Source organism: Lolium rigidum, chromosome 5, assembly GCF_022539505.1.
Source record: "Lolium rigidum isolate FL_2022 chromosome 5, APGP_CSIRO_Lrig_0.1, whole genome shotgun sequence".
In the NCBI taxonomy this organism is placed as follows: Eukaryota; Viridiplantae; Streptophyta; class Magnoliopsida; order Poales; family Poaceae; genus Lolium; species Lolium rigidum.
Genome location: NC_061512.1, coordinates 178034901 through 178058547, shown reverse-complemented (window position 1 = coordinate 178058547; position 23647 = coordinate 178034901). Strand labels below are relative to the sequence as shown.

Below are 23647 nucleotides of genomic sequence, written 5' to 3'. Positions count from 1 at the left end.
TTGATGCTAGATTTGGATTTCTGCGCAGAAATAGATTTCTATCTGTCACAAATTTGAGTAGGTCTCTCTGTAGGAAACTCAGAAAAATCTTCCAATTTTCATGCGTGTTCCTCAGATATGTAAGCAACTTTCATTAGTTTTGAGTTTTCTGATTTGCGCAACGGAAGTACCTCTAAACAATTCGTCTTTACTGGCTGTTCTGTTTTGACAGATTCTGTCTCTGTTTTTTGCATTGTCTCTTGTGGACTTTAAGAAAGCCTTTCTAGACGTGGAGAGCTGTAGCTAATGTTTTATTGAGTTCTTGCAATGTGTCACTATAGGACTAAACTGGATTAAAGTTTTTTGAGTACTAACCCCTCTAATGAAGTTTATGAGAAGTTTGGTGTGAAGGAAGTTTTCAAGGGTCAAGAGAGGAGGATGATATATGATAAAGAAGAGTGAAAAGTCTAAGCTTGGGGATGCCCCCGTGGTTCATCCCTGCATATTTCAAGAAGACTCAAGCGTCTAAGCTTGGGGATGCCCAAGGCATCCCCTTCTTCATCAACAACTTATCATGTCACCTCTAGTGAAACTATATTTTTATTCGGTCACATCTTATGTTCTTTACTTGTAGCGTCTGTGTGTTTTTATTTTTGTTTTTGTTTGAATAAGATTGGATCCTAGCAATCCTTGTGTGGGAGAGAGACACGCTCCGCTTTTTCATATGAGCACTGGTGTTCTTCGTTTTACTTTTAATGTTCATGACAAAAGTTGGAAGCTATTGCACTTATTGTTATTTGGTTGGAAACAGAAAATGCTTCATATTGTATTGAATAATTTGATACTTGGCAATTGTTTTGAGCTCTCAAGTAGATCATGATTAAGCTCCTGCACCATGTAGTTTAAACATATTAGTGGAGAACTACCGTAGAGCTTGTTGAAATTGGTTTGCATGATTGGTCTCTCTAAGGTCTAGATATTTTCTGGTAAAAGTGTTTGAGCAACAAGGAAGATAGTGTAGAGTTTTATAATGCTTGCAATATGTTCTTATGTGAGTTTTGTTGTACCGGTTCATACTTGTGTTTGTTTCAAACAACCTTGCTAGCCAAAGCCTTGTACTGAGAGGGAATGCTTCTCGTGCATCCAAAACCTTGAGCCAAAACCTATGCCATGTGTGTCCACCATACCTACCTACTATGTGGTAAATACTTCATGTGCTACCTTTAAACAATTCAAAAGTTATTATCTCTTATTTGTGTCAATGTTTTATAGCTCATGAGGAAATATGTGGTGTGTTATCTTTCAATCTTGTTGGGCAGCTTTCACCAATGGATTAGTGGCTTCATCCACTTATCCAATAATTTTACAAAAAGAGCTGGCAGCGGGGTTCCCATCCCCAATTAATTAACTTTCATTAATAATTCTCTTCACATGTTTTGCCCTGATTCATTAGTAAGCAACTTAATTTTTCAAATAGACACTCCTTCATGGTATGTGAATGTTGGAAGGCACTCGAGGATTCGGTTAGCCATGGCTTGTGTAAGCAAAAGGTTGGGAGGAGTGTCAACCATAAATAAAACTAAAGTACATGTGTAAACAAAAGAGAAGAGGGATGATCTACCTTGCTGGTAGAGATAACGTCCTTCATGGGAGCCGCTCTTTGAAAGTCTGTTTGATGAGGGGTTAGAGTGCCCACTACCATTCGTTGACAACAACAAACACCTCTCAAAACTTTACTTTTATACTCTCTATATGATTTCAAAACTTAAAAGCTCTAGCACATGATTTAATCCACTGCTTCCCTCTGCGAAGGGCCTTTCTTTTACTTTATGTTGAGTCAGTTTACCTACTTCCTTCCATCTTAGAAGCAAACACTTGTGTCAACTGTGCATTGATTCTTACATACTTGCTTATTTGCACTCATCATATTACTTTGTGTCGACAATTATCCATGAGATATGTATGTTGAAAGTTGAAAGCAACTGCTGAAACTTAAATCTTCCTCTGTGTTGCTTCAATGCCTTTACTTTGAATTTATTGCTTTATGAGTTAACTCCTATGCAAGACTTTTTGATGCTTGTCTTGAAAGTACTATTCATGAAAAGTTTTGCTATATGTTATCTATTTGTTAGCAAACTATAGATCGTTGCCTTGAGTCACTTCATTCATCTCATATGCTTTGCAATAGTATGATCAAGATTATGTAAGTAGCATGTCACTACAGAAATTATTCTTTTTATCGTTTACCTACTCGAGGGCGAGTAGGAACTAAGCTTGGGGATGCTTGATACGTCTCCAACGTATCTATAATTTCTGATGTTCCATGCTAGTTTTATGACAATACCTACATGTTTTGCTCACACTTTATAATAATTTCATGCATTTTCCGAAACTAACCTATTAACAAGATGTCACAGTGCCAGTTCCTGTTTTCTGTTGTTTTTGGTTCCAGAAAAGCTGTTCGGGCAATATTCTCGGAATTCGACGAAACAAAAGCCAAACATCTTATTTCACCGAGACGGACCAGAACACCGAAGGGGAGCCGGAGAGGAGGCCCAGGGCCCCCAGACCACAGGGCGGCGCGGCCTAGGGGGGCGCGCCAGCCTATGGTGTGGGCCCCCCAGGCACCCCCTCGCGCCGCCTCTTCGCCTATATTATCCCTCGCGACGTAAAAACCCTATACCAATTGACGAAACTCCAGAAAGACTCCAGGGGCACCGCCGCCATCGCGAAACTCCGTTTCGGGGGACAGAAGTCTCTGTTCCGGCACGCCGCCGGGACGGGGAAGTGCCCCCGGAAGCCATCTCCATCAACGCCACCGCCTCCATCATGCTCCGTGAGTAGTTCCCCCATGGACTACGGGTTCTAGCTGTAGCTAGTTGGTACTCTCTCTCCCATGTACTTCAATACAATGATCTCATGAGCTGCCTTACATGATTGAGATTCATCTGATGTAATCGGTGTTGTGTTTGTTGGGATCCGATGAATTGTTACATTATGATCAGTCTATCTATAAAGTTTGCGAAGTTATTGTTGCTGCAATCTTGTTGTGTTTAATGCTTGTCACTGATGTCTACGGGTGCTTCTATTCTTGTAGACAGTGTTGGGCCTCCAAGAGCAGAGGTTTGTAGAACAGCAGCAAGTTTCCCGTAAGTGGATCACCCAAGATTTATCGAACTCAGGGAGGAAGAGGTCAAAGATATCCCTCTCAAGCAACCCTGCAATCACGATACAAGAAGTCTCTTGTGTCCCCAACACACCTAATACACTTGTCAGATGTATAGGTGCACTAGTTCGGCGAAGAGATAGTGAAATACAAGTAGTATGGATGTATATGAGTGGTAATAGCAATCTGAATAAAATATGGCAGCGAGTAAACATGCAACGGAACGGTAAATAAACGGAGTTTCGATGCTTAGAAACAAGGCCTAGGGATCATACTTTCACTAGTGGACACTCTCAACATTGATCACATAATAAAACCACTCTACACTCTCTTGTTGGATGATGAACACCACTAATTGCGTAGGGCTACAAGAGCACCTCAATGCCGGAGTTAACAAGCTCCACAACATTCGATGTTCATATTTAAATAACCTTAGAGTGCATGATAGATCATTGCAATTACACCAAGTACTAACATAGCATGCACACTTGTCACCATCACACTATGAAGGAGGAATAGATCACATCAATACTATCATAGCAATAATTAACTTCATAATCTACAAGAGATTACAATCATAACCTACGCCAAGTACTACATGATGCACACACTTGTCACCTTTACACCATGGAGGAGGAATAGAGTACTTTAATAACATCACTAGAGTAACACATAGATGAATAGTGATACAAAACTCATATGAATCTCAATCATGTAAGGCAGCTCATGAGATCATTGTATTGAAGTACATAGGAGAGAGATTAACCACATAGCTACCGGTACAGCCCTTAGCCTCGATGGAGAACTACTCCCTCCTCATGGGAGACAACATCGGTGATAGAGATGGCGGTGGTGTCGATGGAGATGCCTTCCGGGGGCACTTCCTCGTCCCGGCGGCGTGCCGGAACAGAGACTCCTGTCACCCAGATCTTGGCTTCGCGATGGCGGCGGCTCGCGGAAGGTTTCTCGTACCGTGGCTTTTTCGTCTCGAGGATTTAGGTCGGGGACCTTTAAATAGGCGAAGAGGCGGAGTCGGAAGGCTGACGGGGCCACCACACGGGGCTCCCCTCCGGTGGCTCTCGGGTGTTCGGAAGCTTCGTGGATTTCTAAGATGCTGGGCGTTGATTTCGTCCGATTCCGAGAATATTTCCTTACTAGGATTTACGAAACCAAAAACAGCGAGAAAACGACAAGCGGCCCTTCGGCATCTCGTCAATAGGTTAGTTCCGAAAAACGTATAAATATGACATATAATGTGTATAAAACATGTGAGTATCATCATAAAAGTAGCATGGAACATAAGAAATTATAGATACGTTTGAGACGTATCACTCCTCCCTCAACCACCCAAAGTTCTTGATCTTTGGAGAATCGAAGGAGAAGATCCCGATCTACATCTTCACCAAAGAGTTTTGCATTTCCCCCTTATTTGCTTGAGGGCACCATCGCTAGTGTTTCCTTTGGAAACCCTAGTTGTTGTTACTTGATTGATCTTATTGTTTCTTGTGTTGTAACAATATTTGGGAGCCTCCAATTCAGTTGTGGATGTGTGCCCAAGAATCTTGTAAAGTCCGGTTTCCGCCGCGAGGAAATCCCTTAGTGGACAAGTGAGCTAGGCATTTGTGGCGTTGCTCACCGGAGAATAGGGTGACGCCTTCGTGGCATTGGTTAGGCCTTCGTGGCAACCACACCCCTCCAACGTAGACGTACTTCCCTTCAAAAAGAAGGAACTACGGGAATCATCCCTTGTGTCTCCGGGTCCTCCACTCTCGGTTACCTCTATCCTTTATTGCATTGTTATATATTTGCTTAGTGATATCTTGTCATCTAGGTAAATTCACTTAGTTGCATATCTAGATAATTTACCTTTGTGTCAAGTCTTAATTGAAAAATAATAAAAAATTGGGTAGCACCTATTCACCCTCCCTCTAGGTGCGGCATACGATCCTTTCAGATCCTTCCTAGCAATTCCAGAGAATCCTCTTGCTTCATTACGTGCCATTATCCAAGCAGTGTGTTTAACAGTGGGTGATCGCAAGTATAGTTCCCCAAGCACTGCCACTACTACCCTGCAAAACGTATACATGCTTTCCTGAGTAGTGGACTCGAACATACGCATGTAGTCATCTTGTGTATCAGTAGGAGCTCCATACGCGAGCATCCAAAGAACATATGTGCACTTCTGAAGCGAGGAAAACCCAATTGTGCCCGTACAATCTTTCTTGCATTGGAACCAAGATTCGCACAGTTGGAGGACCATCATAATATCCAAAAACAGCTTCGACTCGTCCTAACACATCGCCAAAATGTATCCGCTTTGTGTGATAGATTATCAATGAAGTAGTCCGAGTTGAGCATGCAGTACCCCTCGAGATTCTGCCTCGACTTTCTCTTCATCCACCCCTTCTTGGAACCTCCATGCCGAGGCTTCTATCCTGGGCGTACATGGCCATGAGAGACGCGAGGATCAAGTTGTGCTCGTTGTAAGCATATTCGGCGACAACATCAACCTCTTCCTCGAGGAACGCGGACATCCCCTCGTCGTCTGAATCCATTCGGGTAATGCACCGAACACCTCGGAGGTAGGACGACGTGGGGCGATACCTCGAGTTGTTGGTGGTGCTACAGGGCTCTCTGGGTGGTGGTCGGGAAGAGGCGGGGGAAGCTGTTTACCCGGCGGCACTGCCTTCTCGGGAGGTGGGAACCACAAGGTGGCGAGAGGTTCCGACCGTAGGTAGCAATGGCGAATTGGGGGAAGGGGGAGCAAAGAGGCCGTGGGGCTCTTTTGGAGATGTGTCTCGCCGACAACTGTATCCCTCCGTCGTTTTTGCCTCCTGCTGGCGCCCCGACTCACCTTTCCGTGGGTTGGTAGTGGGCTAGGAGTGCTGGCAGCATGTAAAAAAACTTTGAAGAGATGACTAGAAACAAAACAGTTTGGGGGGCTTTGGAGGGCCGACCGGAGATGCTCTAATCTCCGAGTAAATGACGAGAAACTACCACGTTACAGGCAATCATGTATGAAAACTACCAATATTGGGCAAGGCGACACATAACTACCACTCTTGAGACTTGGTCGAGACGCGGAGCACTGATTCTGCCAATTAGCCTTGTTAAGCCATTTTCTGACCGTTTGGCCCTACCTGTCAGGTCCATGTGGCAAGTGAAAAGCAAATCACTAGTTTCATTTGACAAAAAAACCCCAGATTTCTGAAAAAGAGTCACACACATGTCCTCATAAATTTCCTACATACAAAATAGATAAAACTTCCCCACTTACATCTCTGGGAAGAATCCCACGCCCTCCCTCCCATGATGCCAGCCGCCACTCCTGCACGGCCTCCCTCGCCCTCCCTCCCACGATGCCGGCCTCCGCCGCCTCTCTACGCGTGCATCCGCATCCAGCACCCCGTGCACCGCGGCAGCGCTGCCCTCCTCCGCCGCTGCCGCGGGATCTGCGCCCTCCCCCTCCGCCAAATCCGAGCTAGCCATAGCCGAGGCCGCTCTCGGTGGTCTCCAGCTGCCACCGGGACTACCGCTCTCCGGCCGGACTCCGCCTCCTCCACTTCGCCGCGCAGGAAATCCCCGCCATCGTGGCCGCGGCGCTACCCCTCCTCCCGGGCCGCCGAGCCACCTCCCGGCGCGCCCCTTCGGCGCCAGCTCTCCGCGCCACTGCCCCCACCGGCGCCTTCCCCCGCGCCGCCCTCCACTTCTCGCCGAAGCCTCGACTCAGTGAACGGAAGGGCACCGCGCTGGATCGAATTCTGGACGAACGCCGCCACCGTAGGCGACTATTTCTTGGAGGTCCGTCGCACGGAGACCACGACGATCCCGGTGTCGTACGTCCCTTCTTGCCTGCGGTCGTACCTAGAGTGGGCAGGGTCCCTGCTGAGGCGCGATGTGTGGGGCGACGACGAGGCGGAGGAGGTGGTGGAGGTGCTAGGGGCGGTGCTGGTGTTTGCTATAAGAAATCTAGGTTTTTTTTTTTGTAAAATGAAACTTTTCACTTGCCATGTGGATATAGGTGAGGCCGAACGGTTAGAAAACGGCTTAATAAGGCTAATTGGCAGAATCAGTACTCTCAAGAGTGATAGTTATATATCGCCTTGCTCAATGTTGATAGTTTTCGGACATAACCGCCTGTAATGCGGTAGTTTCTCGTCATTTACTGCTAATCTCCGGACTCTGCCGTTCCACTAGAAAAAAGCTCCTCTCTCTCGCCCCTTTTTGTCTCTCTAGCGCTCCGCCGAATCCCGATAGGCCATAGCTGTAGCCCGATATAGGTCACATCAATCTTTCGCTCAAAATCAGCTCAGGCATGTTTCGCAACTAGAATCCCCATAGCTCGAGCTTTCCATCCATACTACTCCTACTACGATCGTAGAGCGGGTGACGGGCGGCGAGCTCTTAGGGCGTGGGCGCTGGTACGCACGCATGAGCGCGACGGACGTCTCATCGTCTTCGGAGGACTCGTACTCCTCGGACTCCGAGATCGAGGTGAACACGCCGGCGACCAGGTGAGCACACCGCTCTCTTGCCACCATTTGCGCCCTTGTTTAGTTGCTTCGCTTTATCTGATATCCTTGTCCTGCAGAGCCGATGCCCGCCGCATGTTCGACGGAATGCCTCCCGGGGTCGACCGCATCGGCGCCCTCCCGGACGGGGTCCTCCACTACCTCCTGTCCTTCCTCCCGGTGCAGGAGACCGTGCGGACGTGCGTGCTCGCCCAGCGCTGGCGCCACCTCTGGAAGTCCACCACAGGCCTGTGCATAGTCGGCGCTAAGGGTGCTGGATCTGTCCGGGATCTCCGCAAGTTCGTGGACCATCTGCTGATCCTGCGTGAGCGCACGGACCTAGACACTGTTCATATCGGATTCAGCAAATTCCGTGAAGAGGATGTGCCCTTTGTCAACCTATGGATCCGTTTTGCTGTGCAGAGCAAAGTTAGTGTGCTCTCCGTTATTCACACCAACGTTAACCAACCTTTCCACCTAGATGGCCTGCCTCTTGCTTCCTGGTATCTGAAGACATTAGTCATTCACGGTGTACTCCTACATGGAACATTTCTTGATTTCTCCAGTTGTCCAGCATTGGAGTATCTGAAGATTAGCTCTTGTGTCATCCATGCTAGCAAGATAGGGTTCCGGTCCCTGCAGCATTTGAGAATCTTTCGTTGCCGGTCCTTTCTAGATCACCGGATCCGGGTTTCTGCTCCATGCCTCGTCTCTTTGAAATTAGATGGCTTTTCAGGTAGAACCCCATTGCTTGAAAGAATGCCACTGTTGGAGACGGCATTTCTGAATCTTGGCGCTAGTTTGCACGATACCTCAGATGACATATGTCTACATTATAGCCGCTCTGGTGTTTTCTGTGGTGCCAATGATGTTAGCTGTGCGAATTGTCTTTACGATGATGGAAGCACCAATAGTAGTGTTCTTCTTGGAGCTATCTACAATGCTGAGCACCTGGAGTTGATATCTTCATCAGGAATGGTATGCTTGCACCCCTGTCCTAAACTCTAGTCTTGTTTCTCATCCATTTTCTCTTGCTCTAGTTGTATTTAGCATTAAATATTCTGTTTGTTGGTGAATCAAAATTAGAGTACCCTTGTGAGAATAGGTATCTGATGTTTTTTTTTCTTCATATTTGTACAACTCGGTTTTGATAATAAGATTTCCACAATGCATGTTTGAGAATAATATAGATGAGAGCTGGTCATGTTAGGTTGTGCAGAACTTTAGCTTGTGTAGCCAAAATCGGGTTATGCCTGTGAGCCTGTGTAATTCAAGAGGATTTTATGAAACGATTCTGTGCTACATCCCTTGCTGGACATTCATAGACAATAAACATGTGTGATGTGTACGCATTGCTACAAATTGAGATTCCTAGATCATAATTTTGATAGGACACAATGAGGATTGCTTGAACTTTTTTTTTTCAGATTATTTTTACTAGGGATTTGAAAAGGTGCCCTACATTCAACAACCTAAGGAACTTATTACTCAATGACTACTGGTGCGTGGGTCCTGACTTCAGTGCACTAACTTGCATCCTCAAGCACTCTCCAGTTCTAGAGAAGCTCACTCTTCAACTTGTATCCGAGGTATATGTGTTACAGACAGACATTGATGGTCTTGTTTCATTATTCATATTGGTTAACTTTTTTTTTGTTGCTTTCCCAGGAATTAAGAACCAATGTGGAAATGAAAGGAAGCTACAGTTCAACAGAGAGATCTACTGTAATACCACAACACCTGAAGATAGTCCATGTCAAGTGTTATGTGGTTGATGAGAAAGTTGCCGAAGTTCTGAAGTTCCTGTGCACACTTAACCTACGTAAGTTTACCTGTGGCACTGTAGCACTCTTCATGCTTTGCATATTCTGAAATTTCCCTTCATATAAACAAAAAACTTGTTCTGAAAACAGTAGGTTAGGAGCACCAAATTTCTTAGATATTGAAACCCCACATAACACTTTGTGGGGCAGAAAATGGAAAACAATATAATTCATTCTGGTGGCAAGTGTTCTCCATAAACTGTGTACCACCAGGGGGTGGAAAGGGAGTTAATGTGATTATGGTGTGTAAGAGCACACTGTAACTTGATTATTACTTAATCAGTAAGACGTGTCTGAATTGATTAGTTTTAAACAGTAAGAATACTCATCTCTTGCTTTGCTCTTCTTAGTAACGCAATATCTGCATTTAATAGTTCTGAGAAGTAATACTAACACAAAATGTTTACTTTCCTGTTGAATAATCGGTACTAGTCATGAAGATCCCAGGAAGATTCTCTCCTGAAGATTCATGAGATATGAGAAGCCATGAGCACTTCTCTTATATCATAACAGTAGTTTCCCTGAGTCTTTTCTTTGTTTCTGCTGAGACTTGGAATAACTTGTCTATCAGTGGCTGACCATTTGTCATGATTCCTATTTTAATTTATTGTTGTAAACCTGGCAGGTGGCAGGAGCACTGCCCATTCATTAAGGAATATCAAAACAATAATCATATGATGCCTTGTTTATGAATGTAACAGGTTTGGAAATACCTTGGGTAATCCACATTCAGGCTACTCCCACGGTCCCACCCTTAAAGACTTACTAGACACATTAATCGTCACCATGACACACTAACCATGCATGTTGCATTCCTTAATTCACTCTTTTTGTTACAGAATTGCTCGCGACACCTCAATACCAAAACTTGTTATCACTTGCTTTGAAAGCTATACTGCTGCATCTTCAACCATTAGATTTTTTATTCTCTTTCAGCTGGTTACACATTTCTCAGTATAACTAATTATTTTCATTTCCATGTTTTTATTTTTGCTCTCTTCCTGCACTAGTTGGCTTCCAAAGTACTAGTTGGCTTGTTTTAAAACTTCAGTGCCTGACCAGATGAGAAAAAAAAAGATGGAATCACTACATTCTTGTCATGTGCTTGTAACTTTAGAGATGTTCAGATATTTGCTTTCTTTTTTAGGTAGTTGTTAGATTAGGCTAGATAGCAACATCAACTGGGCACGATTTTGCCGGCCTATGAGATATCGGGGTCCTGGGATAAGCTACATGTCGTGCATAGCCATCTGCCTTAGATTGTGATGTCAATGACATCACCAGACTGACGCATCTATGCCCGTGGCCACCACCTAGGCATGCAGTTCACCCTGGATGAGAAGACAATGTTATAGCCAGTTGGCTCTGTTCTTGGAAGACAGGGGGAATGGGGGCAGGGCGTCTAGCGTAATTGTGCCGGAAATTACCAAGTGGTGCTCTCATGCTGGCAGCAGCGAGAAATTACAAGGCTAGAAATTTCAGAAATCATAGCTCGAAAAATTATACTTGTCACACCTGATCAAAACTTTACCACAACTTATTGCTATTTTTGAACATGCTATAAGTTAGAAAGTTGAAATAATCAGATTAATCTTAGATTTTATCACCAGTGGTTTCACACTTCACATGCTCAACTTAATGGTCTTTTCTATAGGCATCACAGATACATCATATCAGTTCAAAATTTGTCAAATGTACAACACAAATAGTTTAATAATGTCTCCTAGCATTGCAATCCCTCACACAAAAATACAAAATAGACCTTTGTGGTCGTGGAATTTGGTCTTGGAGTATGGGCTCTTTGGTCTGGGCTGAGTAGGGGGAAAAACTATTCTCAAACATTTTGCAACCTTTTTGGGAGTGCTTTGGCACCCTCCCAAGTTTTGGTTGCGAGATAAGCTGCAGCTTACATAGTGTAACTGATCAATGTTCACCGAAGTCTTCCAGTATTTCCATTTTCATTATCATCTAACTGAGCAGTACTGTTTCTTTATATGGCATTATACATTATACTCGTACTCCCTTACCACAACTTGTCTTTTTTTTTGGTGCAGGATTCTGTTTTGTGTAAGGCTGAGCAGAATCAGTTGATGGTAGCCTCATCAAGTACCTTCTCTCGCCTACTCCATACCGGAAGGCTCTGCAGTTTTAAAAATAGTGGAAGGCTTCAGCATGATGGAGCGATGCTGTCATATTTTGCGGTCTTTTGTCTATGGACCATGGGTATGTTATGTGAGTTCCGCTTAGAGGACCTGTCTTACAGCTTTAGATATCGTCCAGTTGGGCCTGATTCATCAAATGATGTACTCCGCACACGCTTTTGGTTCGTACTGATTGAATGTGCTTGGGCACAGAACTGGTAACTGAATTGGGCGATTTGCACAAAAATAACCCAAAAGTGAAAGAAAAGCACAGACTGACCTCCGGCGAAACTATTTCACTCATCTAACCCTTTTGTGTGGCGCCCCTCTCATGGGCGCTACACATGCCCATGTGGCGCCCCTGCTGCCGGCGCCGCAAACCCATTCGACGTGGCTCGTTGACGCTGAGCTGGCCAGCCGATCCGACGTGGCAGACCGTGTGGCGCCGCTCCCGCCGGCGCCACACTAATGTGTGGCGCCCGTGGCAAGGGCGCCACACATCCACTTAAGTTTCGGCCGCGCGCCCCCAGCCCGACCCAGTCTTCTTTCTTTCTCTTCTTCGCTTCAAGAACAGGAGGCGGCCGGCTCTCTCTCTCCCCCCTCTCCCCCACCAAATCATCAGATCTGTCCGTGGAGATCGTTCCCAACTCGTTCCTTGAGGTAATCTCCTCTGTTCCCCTTCTTTTCATCCATTGATTTTGTGTATTTGGTTGAATGTACATGTGAAACTCTAGATGTGGATTTGGTTGATTTGAGGGTGGAGATGGATTTGGTTGGATGTTAGGGTTGTTCAAGTAGGAGAAATGGTAGTGTGCTAGTTTGTATGGGTAAATTATGTTGATTATGGTAACTAATGAACACATGTGTGTATGTGTTGTTCCCATTATGCTAGGGGGATGGAAAGAATTGTTCATGTTCATCATGTGGATAAGGATGCTTTCTTGAAGGGAAACATAGAGCCGGACCCGGAAGAGGTTGACTTGGTGTTTGACCTTAGCCCTAGCTTTGCGGAGGTGGTAGCACAAGTGAGGGTTGAGTTGAATTGGAATGAGCCAAATGATGGTGTTGAGCTAGAGGGAAGGCATAATGTGGGGTTTGGAATGCACACCCGTTGGAAGACAATGCGTATCAACTCCGAGCAACGTTGGTCCGTTTACAAGGAGACGGTGGCCGGGTCACAAGATAAGGCTTTGGAGTTGTTTGCAACCAAGACGGTTGATGTTCGTATCGAGCTTGACCTTAACCGGCCCTCCTCCCCCGTTCGAGAGAGGAGTCCACCACCCATGAGCCAAGAAGAAGCCACCCAATCTCCCATTGTCCAATCTCCCATTGCCCAACAACCTCCGTTGGATAATGAGTATGACGAGTATGACGATGGTGATGATGGTTTCGAGATGAATGGCAACAATGTCGGTGATTTGGATAAATATTGGACGCAAGAGGAGATGGACCACTCCATTCCTTATTCCCGATGCTATGCGTCGGACTCGGATGATGATGGACCCGAAGAGGAGGTTGACGAGGATGGCTTGACGACTAAGGAAGCCGAAAGAGCCGAGATCTTCAAGAAGGTAACCGGACGGGATATCCGGGTACCATTGTTCCGTGATGTTAGTCTTGCGGATGGAGCCGTGGTTGATGGTGGCAGAAGTTTACTTCTTGGAGCTAGGCCAATATCCAAGAGAGATGTGGAAGCTAGGACGTCTATGATCTCTAAAGGGCTCACGTTTGATACCTTCTTGGAATTGAAGATATGGTTGAAGGAGTTCTCCATTAAGCATCATCGCCCTTACATTGTTGTCCACTCGGACTTGAAGACGCGGTACACGCTAAAATGTGTGGATAAAAGGTGCCCATGGGTTGTCCGTGCAAGACCTTTCAAAAAAGGGCCCTCTTGGCACATAACAAGCTGTGTAGCCACTCACATGTGCCGGGGGCCGAAGCTTGATGGCAAGGATGCGCAACCGGACCACCGTCAACTCACATCGGAGTTCATTGCATACAAGCTCTCGGCGGAGATATCATCACTTCCGATCATGAGCATTAGGTCCGTGCAAGATACGGTCAAATCCCGGTTTGCCTACGACGTCAAGTACGGGAAGGCATGGAAGGCCAAACAAGCCGCATTTAAGATGTTGTACGGTGATTGGGAGGAAGCATACAACCGAGTCCCTAGGTTGTTGTTAGCGATGGCCGCAACTAACCCGGGCATGGTGCATGTGGTGGAGCCTTCCGCAACCAAGATGACATTGCATGATGGTAAAAGAGTGAGGGTATTTCACCGTGCATTTTGGTCATTCCAGCAATGCACGAGGGCATTTGAACATTGTAGGCCCGTCATAGCCGTGGATGGTACCTTTTTGACCGGGCAGTACAAGGGCACACTATTGGTGGCAATAGCAAATGATGCGAGCAACCGTTTAGTACCACTGGCTTTTGCATTGGTGGAGATTGAGAACAATGATAACTGGCAATGGTTTTTCCACATATTGAGGACGAGGGTCATACCACCCTCAAAGGAAGTGTGTGTCATCTCCGATCGTCATCAAGGAATTCTCAATGCGGTGGAGCTTGCAATCCCCGGGCATGCTCCCTTGCATCACCGATGGTGCATGAGGCATTTTTGTGCAAACTTCTACCGGGCATGCAAGAGCAAAGAGTTGTCCGACCTTCTTCAAGATTGTTGCCTCGCTTATTCGGAGCGCCGCTTCGCAAACCTATACAACGGCTTGCTGAAGCACAAAGACCTCAACGCGGGTGGTCAAGAGTTTCTTCATAGACACCTCGTATTTAACTCAAAGTGGGCGAGAGCTTATGATGAGGATGGGAGGAGATATGGCCAAATGACAAGCAACATGGCCGAGTGCTTCAACAATGTGTTGAAGGGTGTCCGTGCATTGCCCGTGACGGTAATCATTCAATACACATTCGAGAAGTTGAATGTCTATTTCCAGAATTACACCGATGAAACGGAGAAGGAAATTGCTTTGAATTGCGAGTTCCCAAAGAAGGTTCAAGAGTTCATGGATTTTCAGGCGAGGAAGGCCGACTCCCAAACGGCTACATGTTATGACAATGTTGACTGGGTTTACCAAGTGAATGAGTCGGGAGGCACCACACAAGGTGGTGTCCAACACGGAGGCCGGGCTTTCCGTGTGTCCCTAAAGACATGTGAATGCACATGTAGGAGGCCCTCTTTGCTTCTGGCTTGCTCCCACTTGCTAACAGCGGCACGCACTAGACGTGTCGACTACAATAACCCGCTCACCGTTCGGGAGTCCGAGTTCTCAATTGAAGCCACAAAGATATCCATATCTATCCAAGGTTTTGTCCCTACTTGGATCAATCACAATGGCCGGAGTATCATGGTGTGCAAGTTTGGCCAGATCCGGAATGGAAGGTTGTGAAACGTGGAAGAAGAAAGACAAAGAGGTATCACGGAGATAAGGATAGATGGGGTCATTCGGGAAACAGGTTATTCCAAGAAGCTCGCGAGCCAACTAATTGTGGATCGTGCAATAGTAAGGGCCACAATAAAAGGAAGTGCACATCCGGCAAAAAATCAAAGGGCAATGATGCTAGCACAAGTCAAGCATCAAGTAGCCAACAAGCTTCAAATCAACCTCGAAGCCAACAAACACCAAGCCAACAAGCTCCAAGCCAACCGTCGCCGCGTCAACCTCCTCCAAGCCAACAAGCTCCAAGCACACAAGTCCCACGGCAACAAGCTCCAAGCACACAAGCCCCACGGCAACAAGCTCCTACGCAACAAGCTCCAAGTCAACAAGCTCCAAGGCAAGAAGCCCCACGGCAACAAGCTCCAAGGCAAGAAGCCCCACGACAACAAGCCCCTACGCAACAAGCTCCAAGGCAACAAGCCGCAAGGCATCAAACACAATGGCGACAAGGTCCAAGGCAACCAAGGATTCACGTTGGGCTTAGTAGAGGTCGGCATGGTGGCCGTCGGGGTACTAGTATGCTAGGATACCTAGCGGGGCCTTATCCGTATGTGTCTCCAAGTTACTAATTGCATTGTACTTTCTATTTTCCTATTGCATGACTAACTTTGGTTATTAAATTTGGTTTTCAGGTATGGCAACTCAACCCACCAAGGGGAAGGGAGCATGTGAGGGCAATGAGAAGGAGGAGTCCGTTTGGGAGGAGGCGGTAAGGACGGTGCGAAAGAGGGAGAAGGAAGAACTTGAGAGGAAGAGGCGGGAGGAGATAGCTAAGAAGAAGGAGGAAGATGATCGTATGCAAAGGGGGTATGAGGAATACCTATTGCGCAACAAGAGGAGGAATGACAAGCTGAAGGCCGAACGGGACCGCGAGGCACGGGCAAAATTCCTGAGGAGCTGCCAACTTGAGCAAATAGCGAGGGAGAGGACCAATAGGATGCACCTAGAAGAGGTGGCTAGGGAGGCTGCACGCATCAAGGAGGAAAGAGCTCAAACGGAAGATGCAAAGACGGAGGAGCGCCACCACTTCTTCGATTCGGTCGTTCAGTTGGCTCGTGACATAAGGGAGAAGGAAGAATTGGCTGAAGAATCTAAGAAAAAGAAGGCGAGGGGGGAGGGAGCCTTTGCCACGCAGATGATGTCCCTTTGGCTATGTTCTTGTTGTCGAACCTTTTATGTTGTCGAACCATGATGTTGTGTGAACCTTGATCTTCTCGAACCTTCATGTCGTTGAACCTTATTGTAATTGGAACCTTGATGTCGTCGAACCTTATTTGTCATTTGAACCATTATGCTGTGTCCTTTGAACCTTGATGATCAGTGCAATGTTGTACTCAAACTGTTCGAATATGGTAGGATTTTTCAAGGTTTAGAACAAGTCAATGTGTGGTGCCCTTCCCACTGGCGCCACACTGCACTGAGTGGCGCCCGTGGCATCGGCGCCACACATGCCAACATATATCAACATTTGGGTCGAAAACATCCAGGGGCTCCGGACGATTAGTCCTTAGCCGTTTTGGCGAGCCTCTTTGTGTGGCGCCCGTGGGAAGGGCGCTACATATGCTCGTGTGGCGCCCGTGGCGTCGGCGCCACACATAGAGCCTCGCCAAAACGGCTAAGTCCTTGACGATTTGTCTTACAGTATGTTTTGGGCAATTGCAGATGGATGTGTCGGGATGTGTGGCGCCGATGAGAGGGGCGCCACACTGTGCATTGTGGCGCCAGTGGGAAGGGCGCCACACATTGACTTGTGCCAAAACCTTGAAAAATCCTACCATATTCCAACAAAACTGCCATCATGTCAACAGCTATTTCATACACACATCATATAAACAGCAATTTCGTACACACATCATAGACATAACATCATCATAGCTAACATCGTAGCACATAGTTTCATACAATTTAAGATAGAATTCAAACAACACGTAGCAATGAAGATAGAGTTCACAACACTCTAAGTTCTAACTATCGGTGTCCGAGCCGGATTCGCCGGTGTGGTAGTGCACGCGGCAGGCTGTGTCGTCGAACACCTTGACGATCATATCGTCGTCCCCCTCGTAGAGGAAGGTGAGCTGGCAGCCGGGCTCGAGCGCGAGGTCACATGCGAACTTGTCCCACCCCGTGTGCAGGTACATCTTGCCCTGCCCGTCGAACAGGACCTCCACGGGCCAGCGGCAGAAGTTGCAGCTAGCCTCCCGTAGCTGCAACTGCGCCGGCTCGACGCCATCGACGAACTCGGCGAACTTGTCCGGTAGCCGCTTGATGCCGAGTGGGTCGTCGTCGATGCGGAGGAGGAACTCGAAGCAACGTTCCTCATGCGAAGACGAGGAGGATGCAGGTGACGGTGAGCGTGGAGCCGTTGCTGCTCCACCGCGGCGGCCCCTTCCCCAGCCCCGGGGGCGCCCAGGGCCGCGGCCTCGACCGCCTCGCCGGCCACCGGGACCGGCCATCCTACATGTTTACATGTTTGAACCATATTATGACCCATTCCACTAACAAATATGAGTTACTCCATCACAAATACTAGGCATATGTAACACATTTGAATGCATTTCCTAGGTAAATATTACACATTTCAACACATACATACATAGGGTTCATACACATACATGTGAAATTTCATATCTAGGTTTCAACAAATCTATGGTTCAAACACATGCATACATGAGGCTACCATCTCCAACACAAACACTACAATATAGAGTGCACAAAAAAAATTCCATGTCTAGGGTGATGTCCAAATCTAGCAAGATCTATGAAATTAGTGGATGAATGGAGAAGATTCGAAGGGGATTACCTTGAGAAATGGATGGGGAACGATCTCCACGGACAGATCTGGTGATTTGGTGGTGGATTTGGTGGGGGGAGAGTGGGGGAGAGAGAGGGCCGGGCGCCTGTGGAGAGATAGGAAGAACAGAGGGAGGAGAAAGAAGAAGGGTCGGGCTGGGGGCGCGCGCACGGCCGAAACTTAAGTGGATGTGTGGCGCCCTTACCACGGACGCCACACTTTCAATGTGTGGCGCCGGCGGGAGCGGCGCCACACGGTCTGCCACGTCGGATCGGCTGGCCAGCTCAGCGTCGACGAGCCACGTCGGATGGGTTTGCGGCGCCAGCAGCAGGGGCGCCACATGGGCATGTGTGGCGCCCATGAGAAGGGCGCCACACAAAAGGGTTAGATGAGTGAAATAGTTTCGCCGGAGGATCAGTCTGTGCTTTTCTTTTACTTTTGGATTATTTTTGTGCAAATCGCCACTGAATTGTTCTACTGTGATCCGGTTTATTTGACGTTTCCATGATTTGGAACTAGGCTGTCAAAGACTGGAAAAGTTAACCAAGCGATGTTGTTTTGTGTTGGACTTCAAGAATGGGCACGTGCCACCTGGGCAACCGCATCTATGCTTCCAAAAATATATGGGAACCGACAAATCCCAAGCCTAGCGCGCCTGGTCTCCTGTCTCAACTACTCCAGCGGCCAGCATCAGCGCAAGAGCGGGGTGGCTGTAACTAATATGTGATGATGCCAAAGCTATATACATGTGCATATATGTAACAACCCAAGGTTAAAGACACGTGTATTAGTGCAAGTAACTTAAAACTTGTGATGTCGCTTGACATCACAAACAACACACGTAGCACCCTATCGAAGTTTTCCCAATAGTTGTCCCTTCAAAAGTCAAGGTTCACTCTTCTTCTAGTATTAGGGCATCTCTAGCTGTGCGACGCATTTTAGTATCCACGCGTGTCCGTTTGCGCGGACGCTAAAATAACCGTTTTTGTTTGCGTTTGGGGGTGGCTCCAGCGGGGCGACGCATTTTTTTACTTGCTTTTTTTTCTTTTCTCCATTTAAACATAGTTCCAAATATTACATATTGGAACATTATTTTACACAAACTAATACATAGTTTGAACCATGGTTGACACAAATAAAAACATTTTAAAAACAGAAACCAGTTGTGTTGATTTCCGTTTATTCGCTGTAAGAAAGAACATTGGAGGGCACACCCAGTCACCCAAACTGGAAAATTCAACTGGTGACGGCTGTTGGTTCTTCCGAGGAAGAACAACCAGAAACCTTCACTACTGGCTTCGACTGGCCCGTAGCCATATTCGCTGCAAAGAAATAACACTCTAAGTTCTAACTATCGGTGTCCGAGCCGGATTCGCCGGTGTGGTAGTGCCTGCGGCAGGCGTGTCGTCGTCCCCCTCGTAGAGGAAGGTGAGCAGGCAGTCGGGCTCGAGCGCGAGGTCGCGGGTGAACTTGTCCCACCCCGTGTGCAGGTACATCTTGCCCTGCCCGTCGAACAAGACCTCCACAGTCCACCGGCAGAAGTTGCAGCTGGCCTCCCGTAGCTGCAAGTGCGCCGGCTCGACGCCATCGACGAACTCGGCAAACTTGTTCGGGAGCCGCTTGATGCCGAGTGGGTCATCGTCGATGCGGAGGAGGAACTTGAAGCAGCGGTCGTCATGCGAAGACGAGGAGGGTGCATGCGACAACGAGCGTGGGGCCGTAGCTGCTCCACCACGGCGGCCCCTGCCCTGGCCCCGGGGGCGCCCAGGCCCGCGGCCTCGACCGCCTCGCCGGCCACCAGGACCCATCATGGATTTCCTCGCGGGCCTGGCTATGTCGCAGGAAGAGCTAGGCGGCTGTACGGTGGAGCTTGTGGCAGGTAGGGTTTGTTTGGAGGAGTGGATGAGGAAGAAGAACGCGCGCCCTCTTTATATAGGCCGGAGGCAGGCGTCGCCATTAACGTGGTTGGCGGAGGTAGGCGGCGGCCGCTCGGCAGCCGAGGCATCGCCATTAACGTGGCGCAGAATGCCGAAGCGACGCAGCGGCGCCAGTCGCTGGCGCGCCTGAGAAGACGCATCGACGCAGGGTCGCTGCCAGGCGGGCCCGACGAAACGTCCCCCAGACGCGAGCGGACAGTTTGCGCGTCCGCGCAGCGTCCGCAGAGACGCATCCGATGCGCATATTTGGGCCAGGTTTGCGTCGCCGCAGACGACCCAGTCACTTTGCGTCACCCTATTGGAGGTGGTACCAGACGTATTTTTCGGCACAGCGAACGCAAACGGTTGCTCAACGTCCGTTTGCGTCGTGCCGCTGGAGATGCCCTTATCTTACCTATTATCAGGAGTATTAAAATGAACTTCCGGTTTATTGTTTGTTGTGATCCTTGGATGACATGAGGTCGATGGATGTTTGTGGTTAATCTTAAAGGACACACTCAAGTGTAGAGAACATGAAGATGTTGATAGAGAGGACGAATGGTTCGTGGAGTTAGTTTTCATCCAAAATTTACTCAAGGAATCTACGGATCAGCGCGATATCCTGAAGTTGTTGAAGAAGCACTCCGTTTATCCCGTTGTTGTTATTGCATACAAAAATTGTTAACCATTCTTGTTACTGTTGTAGCTACGGAAATGAGCTTTTCAAACTCAAGCTGTTGGAATCATACTTGCCTTCTGCTACGACAAAGACTCAATGAACTGGCGACAATCTCATTTAAAATTATGTCTTGAAGGAGATTTTGTGAAGACGTATAATTAGATTTATTTGAATAAAATACTAAATAGATTTTATTTTTGAGAAAAATATGAGATCATATTATCAATTGTATGAAATAACATACCGAAAAGTGTTTTTGGCGGTACTCCTTCTTTTTAAAAATCATACATTTTGAATTACAAAAAAGTTGAAATTAAATGTACATATATATAAACATTCTGAAGATACGGTATGGGAAGCAGATCACTCGCCCACGGAGTATCGGAGTAGAACTGGAGTTGTAACAAGAAAAGAAGAGACAAAAAGAGACCGTTCCACGTAAATAGCGTAGAACACGAAGAAGGTGACTATAGTGGACCGAAGTGTGAGGAGGGACAAACAGTAAGGGCATTTTACCCTTATCCATTATTTTAGTAACAACGACACCGTTGTTAGAGTAATTGAACTAATACATGTCTATGAGATTATTCCCAGGTATTAGCCAAATAGGCATAATGGTGTATCAAAGAAACAAGAAGGTAAAGGGAGACCCCCCACTTCGACAAAATGAAGAAGGGTTTTTCTGCCTCAGGCCGGCCTTAGTTCCGGTTGTGTTGGAGATATGCCCAAGAGGCAATAATAAATTAGTTATTGTTATATCTTAGTGTTCATCATAAATGTTTACATCACATGCTATAATTGTATTAACCGAAACATTGATACATGTGTGTTATGTAAACAACAAGGAGTCCCTAGTAAGCCTCTTGTATAACTAGCTTGTTGATTAATAGATGATCATGGTTTCGTGATCATGAATATTGGATGTTGTTAATAACAAGGTTATGTCATTGGGTGAATGATATAATGGACATACACCCAAATAAGCGTAGCATGAGATCAAGTCATTAAGTTCAACTTGCTATAAGATTTCGATACATAGTTACCTAGTCCTTCGACCATGAGATCATGTAAATCACTTACACCGGAAGGGTACTTTGATTACATCAAACTCCATTGCGTAAATGGGTGGTTATAAAGATGGGATTAAGTATTCGGAAAGTGTGAGTTGAAGCATATGGATCAACAGTGGGATTTGTCCATTCCGATGACGGATAGATATACTCTGGGCCCTCTCGGTGGAATGTATTCTGATTAGCTTGCAAGCATGTGACTGGGTCACAAGAGATGACATACCACGGTACGAGTAAAGAGTACTTGTCGGTAACGAGGTTGAACTAGGTATGAAGATACCGATGATCGAACCTCGGACAAGTAAAGTATCGTGTGACAAAGGGAATCGGTATCGTATGTTAATGGTTCAATCGATCACTAAGTTATCGCTGAATATGTGGTAGCCATTATGGATCTCCAGGTCCCGCTATTGGTTATTGATCGGAGAGGAGTCTCGATCATGTATGCATAGTTCACGAACCGTAGGGTGACGCGCTTAAGGTTCGATGTCGTATAGTAGATTCAGAATATGAGATGGAGACCGAATGTTGTTCGGAGTCTCGGATGGGATCCAAGACATCACGAGGAGGTCCGGAATAGTCCGGAGAATAAGATTTATATATGGGAAGTCATTTTCAGGGTTACCGGAAAAGTTCAGGATTTTTCGGTATTGTACCGGAGGTTCTAGAAGGTTCCGGAGGGTACCATAGTGGGGCCCACCTATCCCGGACAACCAACATGGACCGGAGGGGGTCACATAGGCCCACATGGGCCAGGCACACCAGCCCCCCAAGGCCCATGCGGCTGGATCAAGTGGATAAGATCAAATCCCTTGAAAATAGGGACTTAACTTGGGGGGGAAGTTGCCCCCCTTGTTTTGGCCGACCCAAGGGCTTGGAGGAGGGGCCAAGGCAGCCCCCCACGCCTATATAAGAGGGAGGGGAGGGCTGGGGCGCAGCACATCACCCCCAAGCCCTAGCCGCCCCTCTCTCCCTCCTCCTTCTTCCTGCGCAGGCTTGGCGAAGCCCAGCAGGAATTTCTCCTCCACCTCCACCACCACGCCGTCGTGCTGCTGGGATTCCGAGGGGATATACCACCTCCGCTGCCCGCTGGAACAGGGAGAGGACGGGCTTCATCGACACCGTATGCACGACCGAGTACGAAAGTGCTGCCGGATTGCAGCACTGGATGACCGACTACATCAACAACGAGATCTAATCTCGTAGGCTTTGGAAATCTTCGAGGGTTAGTCTCACATTCATCTAGTTGCTTCGATATTCATAGATTAGATCTTGCCTTCTCCTAGATTGGATCTTGGATTTGTTCTTATTCGCGGTAGAAATTTTTTGTTTTCCATGCTACGAACCCATCAGTGCTATCAGAGCCGTGTCTATGCATAGATCTGTTGCACGAGTAGAACACAATGGTTTTATGGGCGTTGATGCTCTTGTTTTTTTAGGTTAGTGTACTTTGCATCTTGCGGGATGGTGGTATGAAGCAGCCCGGGCTAACTTTACATGACCGCGTCTCATGAGACTTGCTCCACGCTTGACATGCAACTTTTATTGCATAAGTGGCTTTGCGGGTGTCTGTCCCTCTCACCATAGTTAAGATTCAATTTACTCTTTCAATTGACAACATTAGTATCACCGTTGTGGTTCATGTTCGTAGGTAGATTGGATCTTACTCGAAAACCCTGAACCACGTAAAATATGCAAACCAAATTAGAGGCGTCTAACTTGTTTTTGCAGGGTTTGGTGATGTGATATGGCCATGATGTGATGATTATATTTGATGTATGAGATGTTCATTATTGTAATATGGAAACCGGCATGAGCCTAATGGTTTTCTTTAAATTTGTTAAGACATGCGTGTCTATTCATCATGTAATAGCTTTATTTAAAGTAGTTGTCATAGTAGCTATAAGTGATGGACAACCATGAAGCGGCGCCATGGACCTTGGTGCAATGCTGGTGATGATGGAGATCATGCTCGTGTGCTTTGGAGATGGAGATCAAAAGCACAAGAAGAAATGACATATCATATCACATATTATGAATTGCATGTGATGTTAATCCTTTATGCATCTTATCTTGCTTAGATCGCGATGGTAGCATTATAAGATGATCTCTC

At 46.9% G+C, this 23647-nt stretch overlaps 1 protein-coding gene across 1 annotated transcript; it reads left to right on the top strand.

The window, feature by feature from the left end:
* The first annotated feature begins 7600 nt into the window (after positions 1-7600).
* On the top strand, positions 7601-11835 carry LOC124655167 (F-box/LRR-repeat protein At3g26922-like). The gene is made up of 4 exons (XM_047194115.1): positions 7601-8634; positions 9084-9245; positions 9325-9478; positions 11534-11835. Exons 1-4 carry the CDS (start codon positions 7753-7755, stop codon positions 11548-11550), a joined length of 1215 nt encoding a protein of 404 aa, XP_047050071.1. The 5' UTR covers positions 7601-7752; the 3' UTR covers positions 11551-11835.
* The last annotated feature ends 11812 nt before the right edge of the window (positions 11836-23647 follow it).

Excerpts from the sequence above, each read along its gene's own strand:
- LOC124655167 (XM_047194115.1), top strand. The coding sequence starts at position 7,753 with ATGTTCGACGGAATGCCTCCCGGGGTCGACCGCATCGGCGCCCTCCCG. Across the intron at positions 8,635-9,083 it reads TGATATCTTCATCAGGAATG|ATTATTTTTACTAGGGATTT; the intron begins GTATGCTTGCAC and ends TTTTTTTTTCAG. Across the intron at positions 9,246-9,324 it reads CTCTTCAACTTGTATCCGAG|GAATTAAGAACCAATGTGGA; the intron begins GTATATGTGTTA and ends TTGCTTTCCCAG.